The sequence below is a fragment of the Alternaria metachromatica genome, assembly GCF_023757995.1.
Source record: "Alternaria metachromatica strain BMP 0045 chromosome Unknown scaffold_1, whole genome shotgun sequence".
Taxonomy (NCBI): domain Eukaryota; kingdom Fungi; phylum Ascomycota; class Dothideomycetes; order Pleosporales; family Pleosporaceae; genus Alternaria; species Alternaria metachromatica.
The window spans coordinates 446,652-462,824 of record NW_026055492.1 but is presented as its reverse complement, the minus strand read 5'-3'; the positions used below and the strand labels follow the sequence as shown (position 1 = coordinate 462,824).

The window sequence follows — 16,173 nt, the reverse complement described above, 5'->3', positions numbered from 1 at the left end:
GCTACAGCCAGTCGACAACCATGAACTTCTTTTCTTTTTCCATTTCCTTGGAGTCCTGTTTCCTGGTTTCTGCTTCACTTCCTGTGCGTTACAAGCGAGGAGTTGGTCGGTCGGTATTTATTCATGTAGGCATCTACACAGCAGATCGGGAAGATCTACACTTGGAATGGACGTGCGTTCACGATAGATCTCATACACGCCCATGTCTTCACGACGGGCGGTCTCACGAGAGATCCATTTTTGCCCATGGCGGCTGCTATGGGGCATTCTGGCGGGTTCAACCCGGCTCATCTTAGGCGTAAGGTCAGCTCAGCTCAAAATAACGAATCATAACATCTACATGACGACTTTGTTTGTGCATATTCCTGCTTATCGGTGATGCGCGTCGCTTTCGTCATTGGTCACTTCCGAGGGATGCTGGCTTGATACCATTATATTGTGATGCCCAACACCGGCCATATCGAGCCACAGGTGCATGAGTTGTGGCTGCCCAACATACACAAGTGAGTTCGACGCCTCTCGCCATCTCCGAGGAAAGCTGACAGTGCTCCCTGATATTGTCGACACGGGTCGTGCCAACTATGAGGTTGGTCATGTCGAGAGACGCAGCCAAGCCAAGGCAAGCGCAAGCCCGATGCTGCACGTTCCTCGGCACCGCAGCCTGCATCTGCCAGCAGCAGCCAACTCAGGCCGCCCCGCCCCTGCCACAGCAACGAGAGGGGGTGTGTCCGCGCCCGCGGATCGACATGTTTCACTACCCAGGCCCCAACCACGCGAAACAGGGCGTTCTGACCGCATTTTGGATCGCTCTTATGGGCGAAACGTGACGCGCCCTGCTTTAAAATAAAAAGAAGAAGAACAAGACCAAATTTGGGTCCGACGCAACGATTGGTCTGACCAGGCTAATATTGACCGAGACATACACACGTACGTACTATAGTAATGTTTCCGTGCCGTCTCTGCTTTGCTCACACATGGAGGACCAGGTGTTGCATATTCCTAATAAGCATCGTCGTCATCTGTATCAACTCGGGGCTGTTTGCCACGATCCAGACTGCCGTTGTTGTTGTTGATGAGGTTGGCCCTCCTCCCAAGTGGACTGGCACCGAAGTCACGCCTGATCGGGCTATCCCTGTCTTGAACGCCTGGTCTCCTGGCGGTGCCACGCCCTAGAATGCAACAAGATTTAGTGTGCTGTACTGTACGTATCCCAAGAAACATCATGGTGGAATGATGACCATGATGATCATCATGATGAAAGGTGGGTGACGGGGGCTTTTTACTTACCGGCCCGGTCACGGATTCCTCCTGCTCCGCCGCCGCCGCCTTGTTCATGTCGTATGCCTGACGACCGCATCGAAGGTCCTGGTCCGAGATCGAACTCATCAGACGATGTGTCCAAGTGGACTCGTCTACCTCCTCCACCTCGATTGCGTCCACCGCCCATCATCATGCCTCCGCGGCCTCCAACCCCCATGGCTTTGGCGTACATGGCCGCCATCTGATCCATATCCATATCCATGCCCATACCCATGCCCCCATTGTTGAACTGCCTGCCTGCTTTGGCCGCCCCTCGATGCGACAGGAAGGGGTGCCGCATACCTCCATTCTTGCCTAGGAGACCGCCGCCGGCAGATTGCATATACGGATTCCCCATGTTCATGTTTAGCCCCATGTCGTCCATTTCTGACAACATGTCGTTTTCCATGCCCCCTCCCATGCCCATACCCATGCCCATGCCCATACCACCCATGCCATGATGCATCATACCCCGTTTACCACCCGTCACTGTTGGATCAGCCATGCCAGGTGGCATCCGACCCGTGGTGCCGTATGGATCACCGGACATCATGCCCATCTGCTGTGCCATTCGCGGATCCATATCCATGCCACCACCGCCATTGTTCATCATGAAAGCACTCTGGCCCATGTTCGGGCCGCCGAAAGGCTGTCTAGCGGGACTTTCGGAACTGTCACGCTGACGTCGTTGCTGTTGCTGACGACTGTCTTTCCTGAGATCTTGCAACGCTTCCAAGATGTCATCTTTGAGTGTGTCGAACTGGTCTTTGCGCTTCTTGTCTTCTTTCTCATCCGACTTTCTCTTCGTCTTCTTCTTTCTCCTTTTGCTCTTTTCTTCTTTGCTACTGCTGCTGTCGCTTTCACTGCTGCTCTTTTTGCAGGCTGTGTGGTCGCCGCAGTCTCGGCCCAGGTCGGTTTTCAGTATGTATCTGATCTCACCGCTAGTGCGGAGGTGGTCTTGTTCGTCTTCGTTGGAGTCGCTGCCATGGTGCTGGGGATCGTTCTGGGTACGGTATAGTACGCGGTGGCTTTTCCGGCAGTTGCAGCCTGTGGTACAGGTACAAGCATCAAGCCAGGCGTTGTCGCCCTCGATCCACTCTTTCCCCGATGGTCCAACTTTCTTGTGAAAAGGTTGACCGCGGTTCAAACGGGCTGACGTTTGCGGCTCCGCCCGAGGCCGCCGTGGCTTCTCGGCGTTGGCATACGCGCCCATGGGGATGTGTTCGTAGTGTCTTGGCCTTCTGCCGGAGTGTCGTCGCGTCGCCTGAGGTGGATCAGGAACGCTACTCGATGACTGGCTGGATGGTGGTCCCGGGTGGTTTGTATAAGGGTTCATGCCTGGCCCCGGCATACCTCCGCCAGCACCAAAGCGAGGAGGCATTGGTGGATTGGACGTGTATTCCGGCGGCATGCCAGATGGCGGTCTAACTCCCATTCCGCCCGCTCCAGCAGGCCCCATGCCACCGCCCAATCCGCCTAAACCTCTCATGCCACCTAGCCCCGGACTCCCGGGCATGCCCATCGGCATACCGCCCATCATGCCAGGATAGCCACCTACCTGCATTTCAGGCGCAGACCTAGGTCTTGCGTCCATTCCGTCGAAAAGCCCTCCTGGTCCACCTCTTCGGCCCACTCCTGGCATGCGACCTCCCATCATGTTACCTGGGTATTCGTTGGAGGGTTGTCGTCGCATACCCCTTGGGCCTATTCCCTCCATCATGTCGAGTGACGTACTTTCGCTCTCTTCACTGTCTTCCAAGATATCGAGATCTCGTCCCCCGTAGTGAGGTCTTTGTCTTGAGCGTAGTCGCCTGCCTGGTGAACAGGGTGTGTAGATGGGACCGCGTGTGTACGGCTCTGATCGTGATCGTGCGTAAGAAGGTGGGTGGACGGTGAATGCTGTACCTATAGACAGCCCGTCAGTACCGTAAGTTTTAGAGTATCCCAGGACCCGTGGTAGGTGGCAGGGAGAGAGGGAGGGTTACCAGGTGGAACCAAGACTTTGCCTCCTGGAGCGTTGACTTCAACGAGTGGTGGAGGCGTAGAATGCGATGCACCCATATCGGTCGCGTTGTACGGACCAATGCAGCAGACCGTTGTGCTGTGCTATAAAAGAAGACTCTCTTCGATGAGCCTACCTAGGTATATTGTCTTGATCGTCGTCGTTCTTCTGCTTTCTACACCGAGTGATACTTTTGCCTTCTATATCGATTTCATCTCAATCTGATCTTCTCCACTAATGACCTTGAACGTGTAATGGATAATGGCGGGTGAAGAAAGGAGTGTAAAGACTGATGTATTCCCCAACCCTCTTAATTCAGCACCTGCTAGCTTGAGTCATCTGCTGACATGCCAGCGGTTATTTGTTTGCTGTGCTGTGCTCTAACGAGGACACACGAGTGTCGCGTCACGTTACACGACAGCATTCATTGTCGTGTCGCGGTTTGTGCCTTTACGCCAGGCGAAATTATCAATTGTCCAACATTCTCTCAACGCATGAGAGTGATTTCAGGGCAGTATCGAGCGAGCGTTCGAGATCATAGTGGGGTTTACGTATGCGCGTTTGTCTTACGGTGCCGTCGTCGGAGCTATGAATGAGAGTGCTTCGCTTTTTTTCCAAGCAATGCATCATCATACTTGAGTGGAAAATTATCACGCCGCGTCCGCGCGACGGAAAGCCCTGGAACACGGGATATCAATAGAGAAGAATGCAATCATGCCGCTCCACAATACGCGCACCAAAGCGAGGGACTGTGGTTGCTGTAGCTATTGATGCCCTGCCTGCGTAGAGACGAGGGCCCTGGAGGCAGCGGCAATCACACGATCCCCGCAGCGCATCACGCACAGCACACCCAGCAACAATCATGTAATATAAAAAAGTAGACTTTGGAGTCATGTTATGTTCTCATACACCTGATATAACTACTGCTCATACTCCATGCCTCGTCGCTATCAATCATTATGCAGTATCATAAACCCATAGCCGGCAACGCCGAGATGAATACAACGCCTATCCACACCAGACAGTAACAAGAACAGTGATAAGATGTGATACAAAGAAACAGACGCAACAGCACTCCTTCAACGTTTCCGCGGCTTTGTATGCAACAGCGAGAATGTGCCGAAGCGCCGCAGCTCAGCGAGATGGTGTATTCGACTCGGGAAACGGATGCGCAGCACCCGCACCTTTCAGATTTCTCCTCCCCTGTCGCCGTCTCCAAAACCCCAATCTTAGTCGATGAGAGAGAGAAGAGTATTGGCGAAGCTAAAACGCAAAGAAAAGCCAGTAAGTAATTGAACAATCAATGAAAGAGGGTGACTGGTATCAATGATGGAGATGGAAAGAGACACTAGAAAATCATCGATCGAACCTGCTCTCTGCGACCCGGCTTGCTTGACTCTTGCGTTCGCGGCCGTGGCGGCGGCGCATGCGACATGCGAACATCCTTAAGAGGTGGAGTCGGCGCGTGCGATTGAGTGCGGGCGTGGCCCTTTACCGGACTTGAAGGCGTGGACTTGATAGAGCCAAGTATATCGTGCGACTGAGTGCGCTGATGAGAAGGCCGGCGGTTAACGCTCGGTGAGCTCGTGACCATGGGATGCGACTTGGTTGGCGAGATTGGCGCACCAATCTGCGATCGCGTAGCCTTCTCCTTACGCTCCTTCTCGAGGACCATGGCCGCCCAGCCCTTGTTTTGAGCAATGTCCTTGCCAACGGTCTCCGAGAGCACCTTCATCCAGGCCTCTTTCTGTTCCCGACTGTCGGCGTAAAAGTCAATGACTTCACCGTTAGCGAACCGTATGCGGAAGCCCTCTTCGACGAACATATAGCCCTCCTCATCCTCGGCGAACCCGGACTTGCGGCGACCACCGGTCTTGGTTGCGGATGGTTGCTGAAGAGCGCTCTTGTCATCCATGAGCTTCGAAGCTTTGGCTAGGTTGATGGTAGCACGCGGCTGCCGTGTGGACTCGTGGTAAGCCGTAAGCTTCGTGCCTTCCAAGCGGAAGAAACGACGTCGCCAGTACTGCAATGAATGTTAGCCATGTTTACGAATAATGTTGCAGGCTTTCAACTTACTGGACAGTCACCACCCTGTTGGCTCAGTGTACCTTCGAAGCTGATATCCTTGACTTGCTCAGCCTCCTTGAGCTCGCGAATGCAGGCATTCATGCTCTTGGGCATGTCAGAGTCCTTTGCATTCTTGGGCTTCGGGACGTATAGCAGCTGAAGAGTGAGCTTGCCCACCCGGTAAGGTGGGCGGCGAACGACACCTCCGCGCTTGCTCTTGACACTGCTGGCGCCAGTGTTATCGACGGCCCACTCATTGAAGCAAGGAATGTCAACAGTCAGCGGACGGCCATATGCTTGGTTCTCGTGGTTGTTGAGGCAAACATAGGCACGGGCGAAAGACCCATCAGGTCCGACGAGGTCGTGGAGCAGGTCCCAAGCGGTGGCCTTTTGATTGCGCTTGGCAGCAGCTTGAGCCTCCTGCTGTTCCTGTTGAGCAATGCGGTCGGCTTCCTCTTGCGCTTTGCGTTCCTGCTCCTTTCTCTTCTTCGGCGATGAGAGAAGGTTCCGGAAGGCAGAGTGCGACTTCTTGTGGTTGACGGCCTTGGCTGGCGCGGCAACAATCTGAGGGACGGCTGGAGGCTCCAGCTTGGTCTGTAGTGTGAGCTGGAATTCGAGATCATCCATGACGACAAGCTCAAACTCTTGTCCGATGGGAGCAGATTGGCCAAGCTCCAACCAAGACGTTGTAACGCAGTGCAGACCGTTGTCAAGTGTCAACTGGAAGTGGGTTCGCTCGTGCTTTGGTAGCGGAAGATCAAGGTCCTTGACACCGACGACCTTGACGAACACGAGACCGCGTTCCTCACCCTCTTCAGGCTCGCCGTCATCTCCCTGTTCAGCGACTGAGTCTAGACCGCCAGCAACAGCAGATTCTTGGCCAGGAAGAGGCGGTGCGGGACCCTCAGAGGTTCGAGTACGGCGCCCGGATGCTGTCCGGATGCTCTTCCTGCGAGGCTTGCCATTCCAAGGCTCCTTTGTCCAGGCGGGCTTGCGTTCGGCGCTCGTCTTACGAGAGACAGGCTTGGCAGCTGCATCGCTGGTGGGTTCGGTGGGGGTAGGCGGCTTCTCGTCGCTAAACTGTCGACTACTGGCGACAACGACTTTGGTGTTTTCGCGCATCAAGTATCCTTTCTGCTCGGGAATAGCATCGTTAGCGGGACTGTGCCTATAAACAAAGCCTTCACCTGACATCTGGCAGGCCGCGTCGGAGACGGCAGCGGAAGATGTAGGGAATCTGGCGAAGGGGGGAATGGGGAAAAGGTTCTCTACCTTTTGTGACTCAATGATGTTATCAAACTCCTTGTCTAGCCCGAAGCTGAGATCGTTCGACTCGTCACCCAGGTCGAGATCACCGAGCTTCAGAGCTAGCATGCGGTTCTCCTTGGTGGTAATGCTCACTTGCGTATCGTCGTCATCGAAGTGACCTTCTTCGTCGGCATGGCCCAACTCTAGGCTCATTGACTGGCGTTTCGGGCTGCGCTCAGGGACTGGCGGTGCATGCTGGCCACTAACCTGGCGACGCGTAGCTGCCATGTCAACCTCATCAGGGATGAGCGACGGGCGAGTCTTGAGCTTTCCTCCGGCACCCCGGATTGTAGCTTCCCGTTGAGGAACCTCTGGGGCATTCTCCTGAGGCGGAGGGGAAAGAGCCACTGGATGCCGAATGACAGAGTCTGGGGTACCAGGCTCCTCAGACTCGGAACCGTCCTCCTCTGTCTCTTGAGCTTCAGGAGTAACAGGGCGGCGGAGGAAGTCGCGCATGGCATCCAGCTTGGGCGCGGTATCCAATGGACTGGCAACAGTCGCGAAAGAGGCCTTTAGAGGGTCCAAGCTAAGATCCATATCTTTACCTTCGAAAGTAGAGTACATCTCGTCCTGAGGCGCCTGCTTCTCATCTGAGACAGGAGAAGAGGGGGCAACGACGGGTGTTGGTGGACCGGATGAGTCGATGGTACTCTGGGAAGTAGGCTGCTCTTCAGGCTGAGGCGAGTACTGGCTGGTATCGTCTTCGTCGTCTGACTCCTGGGGCATAGGGTGCCGGATGACAGACGACTCGCGCTCGTAGTCCTCGAGTTGAGAGATGGAACTGCCATCTACATCGGTGTCATCGGCATGATCGCCTTCATCTGGGTTGGCATAGCTGTAAGCGTCGACAACGCTGTCGGCCTCGCTGGCGGAGATACCCGAGACCTGACGTGGATGCTCATCGAAGTTGGAAGAAGCTTCACGCGACGGAATAGGAACATCAGGGTCGAGGTCAGCGAGATCGCCATAGCTGCGCTCGGGGCTGTACTCTGGCTCAAACTGGCTGTACTCTTCCTCATCCTCATCGTCGTCCTCGCCGTCCTCGAAGTTGCGGCTCTTGACGCGCCGGAGGATGGACTCGCGAGAAATGCGCGGGATCTTGGGCTCGTCAAGCGTTAGCTCGGACTCTGTAACGTCGACTTCTGCAACGTCAACTTCGACTGCCTTCTTCTTGTTCTGCATCTCCTGTGTTGGAGTGCTCGTATCGCGGTCGTCATCAAAGTTCATCAGACGCAATCGGTCCTCGAGCGACATGGACACCTCGCGCATGTTGAGCAGATCGCTCTTGGAGATGCCAGCTGCTTGCGGAAGCTGAGGAAGAGAACGCCGCCTGTCGCCAACTCGCTCTGCGGCAGCGGACAGGCCGATGCTCGAGTCGCGCCGCCGGTTGGGGCTGCCTGGTATGGCGGGAAGAGGAGGAAGCGGTCTTGCGTCGCTGTCGGAGGCTGTTGACCCCATGCGGGAGCCATTGGTCGTACCGTTGGGACGGGCACTGGGCATGGGACTGTTGTCGCGACCTTCAAAGACATCGTCGTAGAGATCGGTGAGCGAAGTGTCGGCAGCCTGCGGGCTCATGTGGCGCCAGTCCTCGGGCAGCACGACCGGCGTCTTGTCTGTGTCTTCTAGGGAGGCATCGAAGCTGTCGTCCTGGTCGAAGCTCATCTCCTCCTCTGTCTCGTCTTCGGAGTCGTAGCTGCCGTCGCGCGACATGGTGGCGACTGAAGGGTCGGGCGTGACCATCTCAAACTCGGTGATTTGAGGTGGAGCCGTGTCGAAGGTCACACTCTTAGCATGGCGGCGCAGCGGGCGGGGGGTCTGGTGGACGAGCTCCTCGTCATCAGACATGACAGCGCTCGAGTCGCCGTTGTACTGTGGGGAGTTGAAGCGACCGTTGCTGACGAGCGAAGATTTGGTGGGCGACATGCGCCCCTCGGACGGCGAGGGCTTGGAGGGTGAAGCGAAGGAAGACTGTGTGGGCAGCTTCGCGGGCGACGTCTTGGAGGGGCTGAGGATGGGAATCCGTGTCTGGCTCTCGGAGCGGCTGTGGTGGTGGCCCTTGGCCGGGCTCTCGACTTCGTTACGCATGCCGTGGAGGCCGTTGCCGCCATAGGCGTTGCCCTGGACAGCGGTGCTGAGTGGGCGTCCTGCGGCGAGCGGGCGGTCGAGCGGCTGGACCGAGTTGGGGTCGTACTCGTGCTTCTGCTCGCGTGCGAACATGCTGCTGTTCTTGACGCGCGACTGCTTCTTCAGGTTCTCGATCGAGTTGCGCTTGGGCGAGAGGGGCGAGCTGCCCTCGTACTCGTTCTCCGACGTGTCGAAGCGGCTCTTGGGCGACGTGGTCTGCTCCTTCCAGAAGAGACGCGGGCTGTGAGTGAATGGCGACGAGTCGCGGAAGGGCGAGCTCTCTTTGGTCAGGATGATCTTCTGGGCCGGGTTAGCAGGCAGGCGAGCGAGGCGGGCGCGGGCACATACCTTGGTTGTCTGGTTCCAGCTGGGAGAGTTCCTGCGGTGCTCATGGGGGCTGATTTCCGACAGGGGACGGCCGCTTCCCTTTGTGGGCGAGGAAGTGGGCGTCTTGTTGATGCGCAGCGGCGACACCTGTGGGCAGTGCGGTCAGCATCGCGCGCGCCCGACGTGAAACAGGCGAGTGCAAAAGGAAGTACGATGATGCTTACCGCTTCGTTGCGCGACATGTTGACTGCTACGTGCGCTCGCGCTGGGTGCGTCGTGGTGTGGACGCCGTGCCGTGCGCGGGCTCGCACTCGGGCGGACTGGGTCAAGAACGGGCTCCGTCGAGGAGTCGTGCAGGCTCAGCGGAGAAGGGCTGCGCGCTGAGGGGAAAGAGGCAGGCAAGAAGCGAAGGGCACCGACAGAGCGCGGGGGCAGATGTGCGATGGAGGAGCGGAGGAGGATGTGTGGGCGCGCGTAGTATTGATATGGCTGGGGCCGCGGGTGCTGCCCAGTGTTGATGGCCGGGATGCAAGCAAGGCGTCGGTGTTGGGCGGTTGTCCGGGCAACGTCCCGCTTATCGGCTGCCCTGTAGCGCCTCGAATTATCGCGCCATCGCCTGTGCAGCCCGCACGCCAGCGCGCATCCTTTAGTCAAGGTTTGGCCTAGCCGGCGCATGCTAGTCTAGCTGGCCGTCTTAATTCCATCCTGCCTGTAGAGCCTGCCGTTGCAGCCATGTTGCGCAGAGTCTCGGGCGTGTGCCCCTTCTGCCAGGTGCAGGCCCTTTCACGACGACCACCGCCAGTCCACCACGTCCGCCCGTACACGCAGCTCCAGCGCGAACGCGGGGAGCGCCATGGCGCAGCCTCTTCACGACCCCCGCGGCCCGTCCGCGGGCGTGACCATCCCAGGCCGTCGCGGATGATGCTCTCCGACGACGTCGCGCGCGCCGCAGACAGAGGGCCGGCGAGGAAGCCAGACGCCTTCGACTTCCTCAACAGGACCGAAGCACCACGGGGCCTGCAGCGCATGCGCGAGCAACGAGAAGCCCGCGGGAGCCGCCCGGCCACTGGGCGCGACGATGGCAAGCGGCGCACGCGAGCAGAGCCCTTCCACGCCCTCAAGATGCAGAGTTCGCTGCACCAGGTGCCCTACAACAACCGCACCGCCGTCAAGCGCCAGCTCGACGAGTACGACTCGTTCGACAAGTTCCCCCTCGCCGAGCCCATCCTGCGTGCCGTCAACGATGCCCTGCCCGGCCTCGAGTACCGCAATCCCACCCCCGCACAAGCCGTCGCCATCCCCGCCCTCCTCGGCCTGCGCAAGGCGGTGCGCGCAAAAGTAAAGTCGACCAAGAGCGCGCCCGACTCGTTCCTCCTGGCAGCCGAGACGGGTTCAGGCAAGACGCTGGCCTACCTCCTGCCCACGCTGGACGCTATCAAGGCCGAGGAAGTGCGCGAGAAGGACGAGGCTGAGGAGCAGGCCCAGAGAGACGCCGCCGACGCCGCCGCCCACGAGCACGACAAGAGGACCGACATGTTCGCGGCCGAGGAGCCTGAGATCAACAAGGCGGTCGACCCAGCACGACCGCGCGCCATCATCCTCGTCCCCTCCGCCGAACTCGTCGCCCAGGTCGGCGCCGTCGCAAAGTCGCTGTCCCACACGGTCAAGTTCCGCGCTGCCCCAATCTCAGCCAAGATGTCTGCCACGGTCATCCGCAACCAGCTCTTCAACCCCAATGGCGTCGACGTCGTCATCAGCACGCCCCCGCTCCTCGCCAGCATCGCCGAAAGCAACCCAAACATCCTCGCCCGCGTCACCCACCTTATCTGCGACGAGGCAGACTCCCTCTTCGACCGCTCCTTCAAGCAAAGCACCACCGATATCCTCGACCGCGCGACGCCTTCCCTCAAGAAGCTCGTCCTCTGTTCCGCTACCATCCCAAAGTACCTCGACAAGTACCTCGCAGACAGGTTCCCGGACATGCAGCGCCTCGTCACACCCAACCTCCACGCCATCCCGCGAAGAGTACAACTAGGTGTCGTAGACGTAAACAAAGACCCCTACCGCGGCAACAAGATGCTGGCCTGCGCCGACACCATATGGCAGATAGGCAAAGCATCCGTCGACTACGACCCCAACGAAGGCAAACAAGCCATTCCCACGAAGCGCGTCCTAGTCTTTGTCAACGAACGCGAAGACACGGAGCAAGTAGCCCAGTACCTCGTGAAGAAGGGCATCGACGCCCTCGCCTTCCACCGCGACACCGATCCCTCCCGCCAAGCCAAGATCCTCAAGTCCTTCACCAACGACGCATCAGCCAAGGAAGCCGAAGACAGCGAAGAGAACAAGGCGGAAGCGCCGAACAAACGCACGCTCCCCAACACCAAGGTCATTGTCACCACTGATCTGGGCTCAAGGGGTATCGACACCGTCTCCGTTCGCCACGTCATCCTCTACGACGTCCCACATACTACCATTGACTTTATCCATCGTCTGGGCCGGACTGGGCGAATGGGCAGGCGAGGAAGAGGCATCGTCTTGCTGGGACCCGGTGACCGAGCGGACGTAGTCAGAGAAGTCAGAGAAGCCATGTTTAGAGGCGAAGCTCTGATTTAGAAAAAGATGGATATGCGTAACGACTTCAAAAGCTTCATGTACTATATACTGTTCTTCTACCACGAGTGCCTGCATCGCAGGAATGTATCTATGCTTGTCCACGATATAATGACATTGATGAATGTACCGAATCCAGAAACACGAGCTAGTGAGATAACATGATGCCAAAGCGCGGCCTACTACATACGGTGGTCGTTCCCACCAGATCATCGTTATCAGCACGTCTAGCCGCAAAGCACTGACAACAACGTCCCACGCTATTTCCGTCTCCGCTAACTCTTTCGGTCAGCGCCATGGGATGATGCTCTGCAAGCCCACTTGTGGCGTTTTTTCCACTTCAACCCCGCCCGGAAGGGCTCCCGTATGGGGCTCCTTGTTTACCTGCGACTAGTGCCTGCGGGGTTCATCGTTGCTGCATGGCCTGGGTATGTATGTAGTGTGTTGTGGTGTGTGTTGTTTTCTTTTTTTCTCTCTAGGTTGTTTACTACCTACGCTTACATGCGGCCACCATCCACAGTGGGGTCTCCGTTGTTTGTGGTTTGTTTGTGATGGAGGCGTCGTGATGGAGAGGGGCGCGTGTGATGTGACTATTTGGGCCGTGTCAATATATACGCACAACAAACATGTTTGGATGGAAGAGTCTCGGTTGCTAGTATGATGTACAAGTTTTGCCCTCTCGGCTTCATATGTGAGTTTCCCGTCGCCTTGGAAAGTAGATAGTAGGATGTCCCAGACCGTGATAGCAAGATAAGCAGGATAAGTGAGAAAGCATCCGACCCAAACCCGTAAACACCGCATCCCCTCCACAAATTCAAACACCCATGCCCCATCGCAACCCCGACGCAACCCAGTCTCGCACGCGAACATCAAAGATTCCTCGGTCCGCAAAGACTCGTCTTCTCCACCACGAGTTCCAGACTATCTCCGCCCAGTCCACAAGCGTTGAACCTGCTCTTCCAGCACCCACCTCCCTCGTCCGATGGCGACTGAAGTTGAACCACCTTTGCATTGAGCTCTTGAAGGTTCTTTTCCTGAAAGGCCTTGCTCAACGCATCTTTGGGTTCTTTCTCGTGGCTGAGTTGGATTTGAAGGGCGCGAGCTGCGCGGTTCGCGGCGGACAGGGTGGTGTAGATTTCAGGGCGGGTGTGGGCGTGGTAGGCACGGATTGGTTCTTGGGTTGGGGGATCGGAGGAGTCGGTGCCGGCGTCGGATGAGGAGGAAGAGGACGAGTCTTCAGCGTCGGCTTGTGTGATTAGTTTGAAGAGGCGGACAATGTAGCATGTGCTTGAGATGAACGATGTGCCCTTTATTGCCTGTGGGGTCTGGTTTGCGAGTGTGGATACAAGGTCGCGCTGTACCCAGATCTTGAGGTGGGAGGTGTTTGCGGGGTTGTCAAAAGGTGTGATGGAGCCAGTGAGGATGGAGCATCCGTGTTCGTCCCGATTGTTGCTCTTTTCGAAGATAACGTCGTTAAAGAGGGTGGCATTGCTTTGGAACACCTTTTCGGCTTGCGCGTTTGCGTCATCGAGGCTAGTGAAGGGTCGCACGGTGATCTCAGTCGCTGGGAGGGTGCTTTCGACCTGCTCGCCCTGCCAGGTCTTTTGAAAGACGGAATATTCAAAGTAAGGCTGTGCCTCGTTGGAAACATCAGGAAGGCCATTGAGGTGTAGGATCTCCTCATTCGTGTCTATCGTAGTCTCCAAAGGAAGCAGTCCTGGATCGGTTGTTGATACGGGTGGTGTCGTAGCAGTCTTGGTGGCGCTTACGATCGTCTTCGCTGACGAGGTAGGATTCAGATCCTTCATTGGGAGATCATTCCCTTTCTTTACGATCGCGACGTGTTCATCTACAGGATTGACATCAGTGGTCTTGGAAACAGATGATATACCAGTAGTCGCATGGTCTAAACTATCGACGTCCATCAATGTACTGGCTTCCGGTGACTGTTTCGAACCTCCAGGCATCCGAATCATTGAGTCGTTCAACGATTTCTCTATCTGAAGCGTAGAAGCCGCTCCGTGGGGTGCGTCTCCCTTTTTTGCGGGGGAACAAGGCACGTCGCTAGTCTTCGTAGGCACCTTACGCGAAGATGTTCTCGGGGCTACAACTGAGCCAGGGGTAATACCATCCTCTGATGCTGGTATTGCACTACCTGGACGCTTCGAACCAGTGGTAGAGGTCAGAGTAGGCCTCTTGGATGCTGTACCGGTGATTTGTTCAGGTCCATCGGAAATGATGTCCAATTTTCGCTTTCGAGCTGGTTGTCCAGGAGCTGACGAAGCAGATTTTGAGTCCGCTGTATCCGCCTTGGATCCACTTGGTGTGGATCTCCTGGAATTTGAAGCAGATGTTTGTGCCTGATCCTGTGATCTTTTCGCTGCTTCAGGCCTCGATACCTTCAAAACGTCTCCTGGAGAAAATGAGTGCTTCTCAGGTGCTGTAATGTTCGTAGCGGTATTGCGATCTTTCCCAAGTAGCTGAGCCGTCTTCCTGAATTTGCTGACTGGAGACGTCGAGATCGGACTTCTTTTGGCAATTTCCAGCTCGTTTCGGCCACTAGTCCGAGCCTTTGAAGATGGCCCACCCGTACCATCATTTCTTGCATCCATCAAAGCCAACTGGAGAAGACTCATAGGCTTAGTAGCAGGTGAGGCCTTGTGAGTTGACGCATCATTCCCGTAACCTGGAAGCGTACTTGCATCCAACAGCTTGCGCGGTTGGATTGCTGCGCTGGGCGAAGAACCTTCAATAGCGGCGCTAGGGGGTAAGGGGTTTGAGCTGATCTGCTTTCGTACACTACCATAGGTTCTGATATTTGCGATAGGTTGCTCAGTCTCTTGAAAGATCGAAGTTGGTTTGCCCTTAGTCGTTGACATCGATGGACCCCTCACTTTAGGCTGTTGATCAAGGCTTTCTGCTGGTTTTGTCTCAGATACCGCAGCGGGTCGTTTACCACGGTTTGTATCGCTACTGCCGGTCGACTGCACAGGCACTGAAGGTTGTCGGTTAAGTGGTGCAGTGAGACCCGTAGCAACGGGAGATGCGCGAGCTGTTGCGACGGATTGTTGTACATGCATAGATGGTCGCTTCTCCTTGGTATTCGTCTTTGTGCCTTTGAATCTTCCCAAAAGCGCGTTAAGACGGTCTTTGTTCAACTGCTTAGTCGGTAGGTTTGTTGAAGTAGACTCAATCCTCAAGCTGGCCGGAAAAGAGTCTGGTTTTTCTAGTCCCCAGGATGGTCTTGGGACGGGTGATCTAGAAAGATTGCCATGCTTGCGGTCATCTTGATCGCTCTCGTCGCTGCCCTCGATATCGCTCTCGTCACTGCTCGTGACAACGAAACCGCCCTTCGTGCATGGGCGCTTCGCGGTGCTGGATGAGGCAAACGGCTCACTCGGACGTCTCTTGGCTGTCATGTTCTTCGTCTTGCCCACTTTGCTATCAGATCTTTTGTGGGTAACGGTTCCCATAACGCGCTTGTGCTGTCGGCGAGAAGTTGAGGTCTGAAGTTGCTCGCGTTTTGCAACCAAGGTTGGTGAAGAGAGCACTTGGCGAGATCGAGGACGGCTGCTTCGAGACTCACTGCTATCGCTTGCCGCAGTCTCAGCAGATTTGTACGCAACAGGCTTCTTGCGCCGGCCTTTCTTAATTAGTGGTATCGGAAGTTTTGCTGGCTCGTCTTCTTCACTTGTTGCATATCCAGCGAGCTGTCCCAGGGATCGAAGGCCTTGGGTAGACACTGCCTTAGTCGTAGAGATTGACGGCAGGGCAAACTTTGGTGGGTGAGAGGTTGGCTGGTGAGCCTTGTCAAGTTTGTCATGAGACAGGTGATTGCGCTCGATAGCAGAGCCCTCATCGACAGGGCCCTTGAACGAGGTGAGAGAACCACGCGTGAGCGCCATGACGGAAGACCGATCTTGCTGACTGTGATCTGCCTGTTCCAAGAGCGACTTCTTCAGTTGAAAGTTCGAAAGAATGGCATCCGACCAAATGAGAGGGAGTGGGTCACATATGGAGAAATCATACGATCGGGCGATCCGAGGAAGTCTTTCCAGGCTTGCTGTGCCCCGGGGATGTCCTGCGGCGCCAGAGAAAGCGGTACTGTCGGCATCTCCGCTGTCATCGTACGAGGCTCCAGTAAGACTAACAGGCCTTTCATCGGGCGATGGAGTACAAAACAGTGGAGATTCGGTTCGCTCCCTGGTGTGGCGCCTTCCAACATGGGTAATGGCCATGAATAAATAACATCTGGTCGATTTCACCCAATTTACGTGATTACTACAAGGCAACGCTTGTTTTTCACTGGAAGAGTGGGATCTTGTCGTCTCCCAATACCCGACAGAAGCCCAACAAACGCCGAGGCGCTTGTACAGCACCTGTCGGGCGGGACATGGCTTTGCTGTCAGGCAACACTTTGGGCCTTTTGAGCG

General features: G+C 56.3%; 4 protein-coding genes across 4 annotated transcripts; 1 reads left to right on the top strand and 3 right to left on the bottom strand.

The window, feature by feature from the left end:
• Positions 1-1,279: 1,279 nt before the first annotated feature.
• J4E83_000149 (uncharacterized protein) lies at positions 1,280-2,941 on the bottom strand (the record flags this gene model as incomplete). Its single annotated transcript, XM_049327113.1, has 2 exons — positions 1,280-2,857; positions 2,933-2,941. 2 exons carry the CDS (start codon positions 2,939-2,941, stop codon positions 1,280-1,282), a joined length of 1,587 nt encoding a protein of 528 aa, XP_049193258.1.
• A 1,708-nt stretch (positions 2,942-4,649) lies between these two features.
• J4E83_000148 (uncharacterized protein) lies at positions 4,650-9,369 on the bottom strand (the record flags this gene model as incomplete). Its single annotated transcript, XM_049327112.1, has 4 exons — positions 4,650-5,324; positions 5,378-9,100; positions 9,149-9,274; positions 9,352-9,369. 4 exons carry the CDS (start codon positions 9,367-9,369, stop codon positions 4,650-4,652), a joined length of 4,542 nt encoding a protein of 1,513 aa, XP_049193257.1.
• Positions 9,370-9,859: 490 nt separating this feature from the next.
• Positions 9,860-11,743, top strand: MRH4 (RNA helicase; the record flags this gene model as incomplete). The annotated part of the gene is made up of 1 exon (XM_049327111.1): positions 9,860-11,743. The coding sequence occupies one exon, from the start codon at positions 9,860-9,862 to the stop codon at positions 11,741-11,743; it is 1,884 nt and encodes a 627-aa protein (XP_049193256.1).
• Positions 11,744-12,609: 866 nt separating this feature from the next.
• Positions 12,610-15,854, bottom strand: J4E83_000146 (uncharacterized protein; the record flags this gene model as incomplete). The annotated part of the gene is made up of 2 exons (XM_049327110.1): positions 12,610-15,678; positions 15,846-15,854. 2 exons carry the CDS (start codon positions 15,852-15,854, stop codon positions 12,610-12,612), a joined length of 3,078 nt encoding a protein of 1,025 aa, XP_049193255.1.
• Positions 15,855-16,173: the final 319 nt, after the last annotated feature.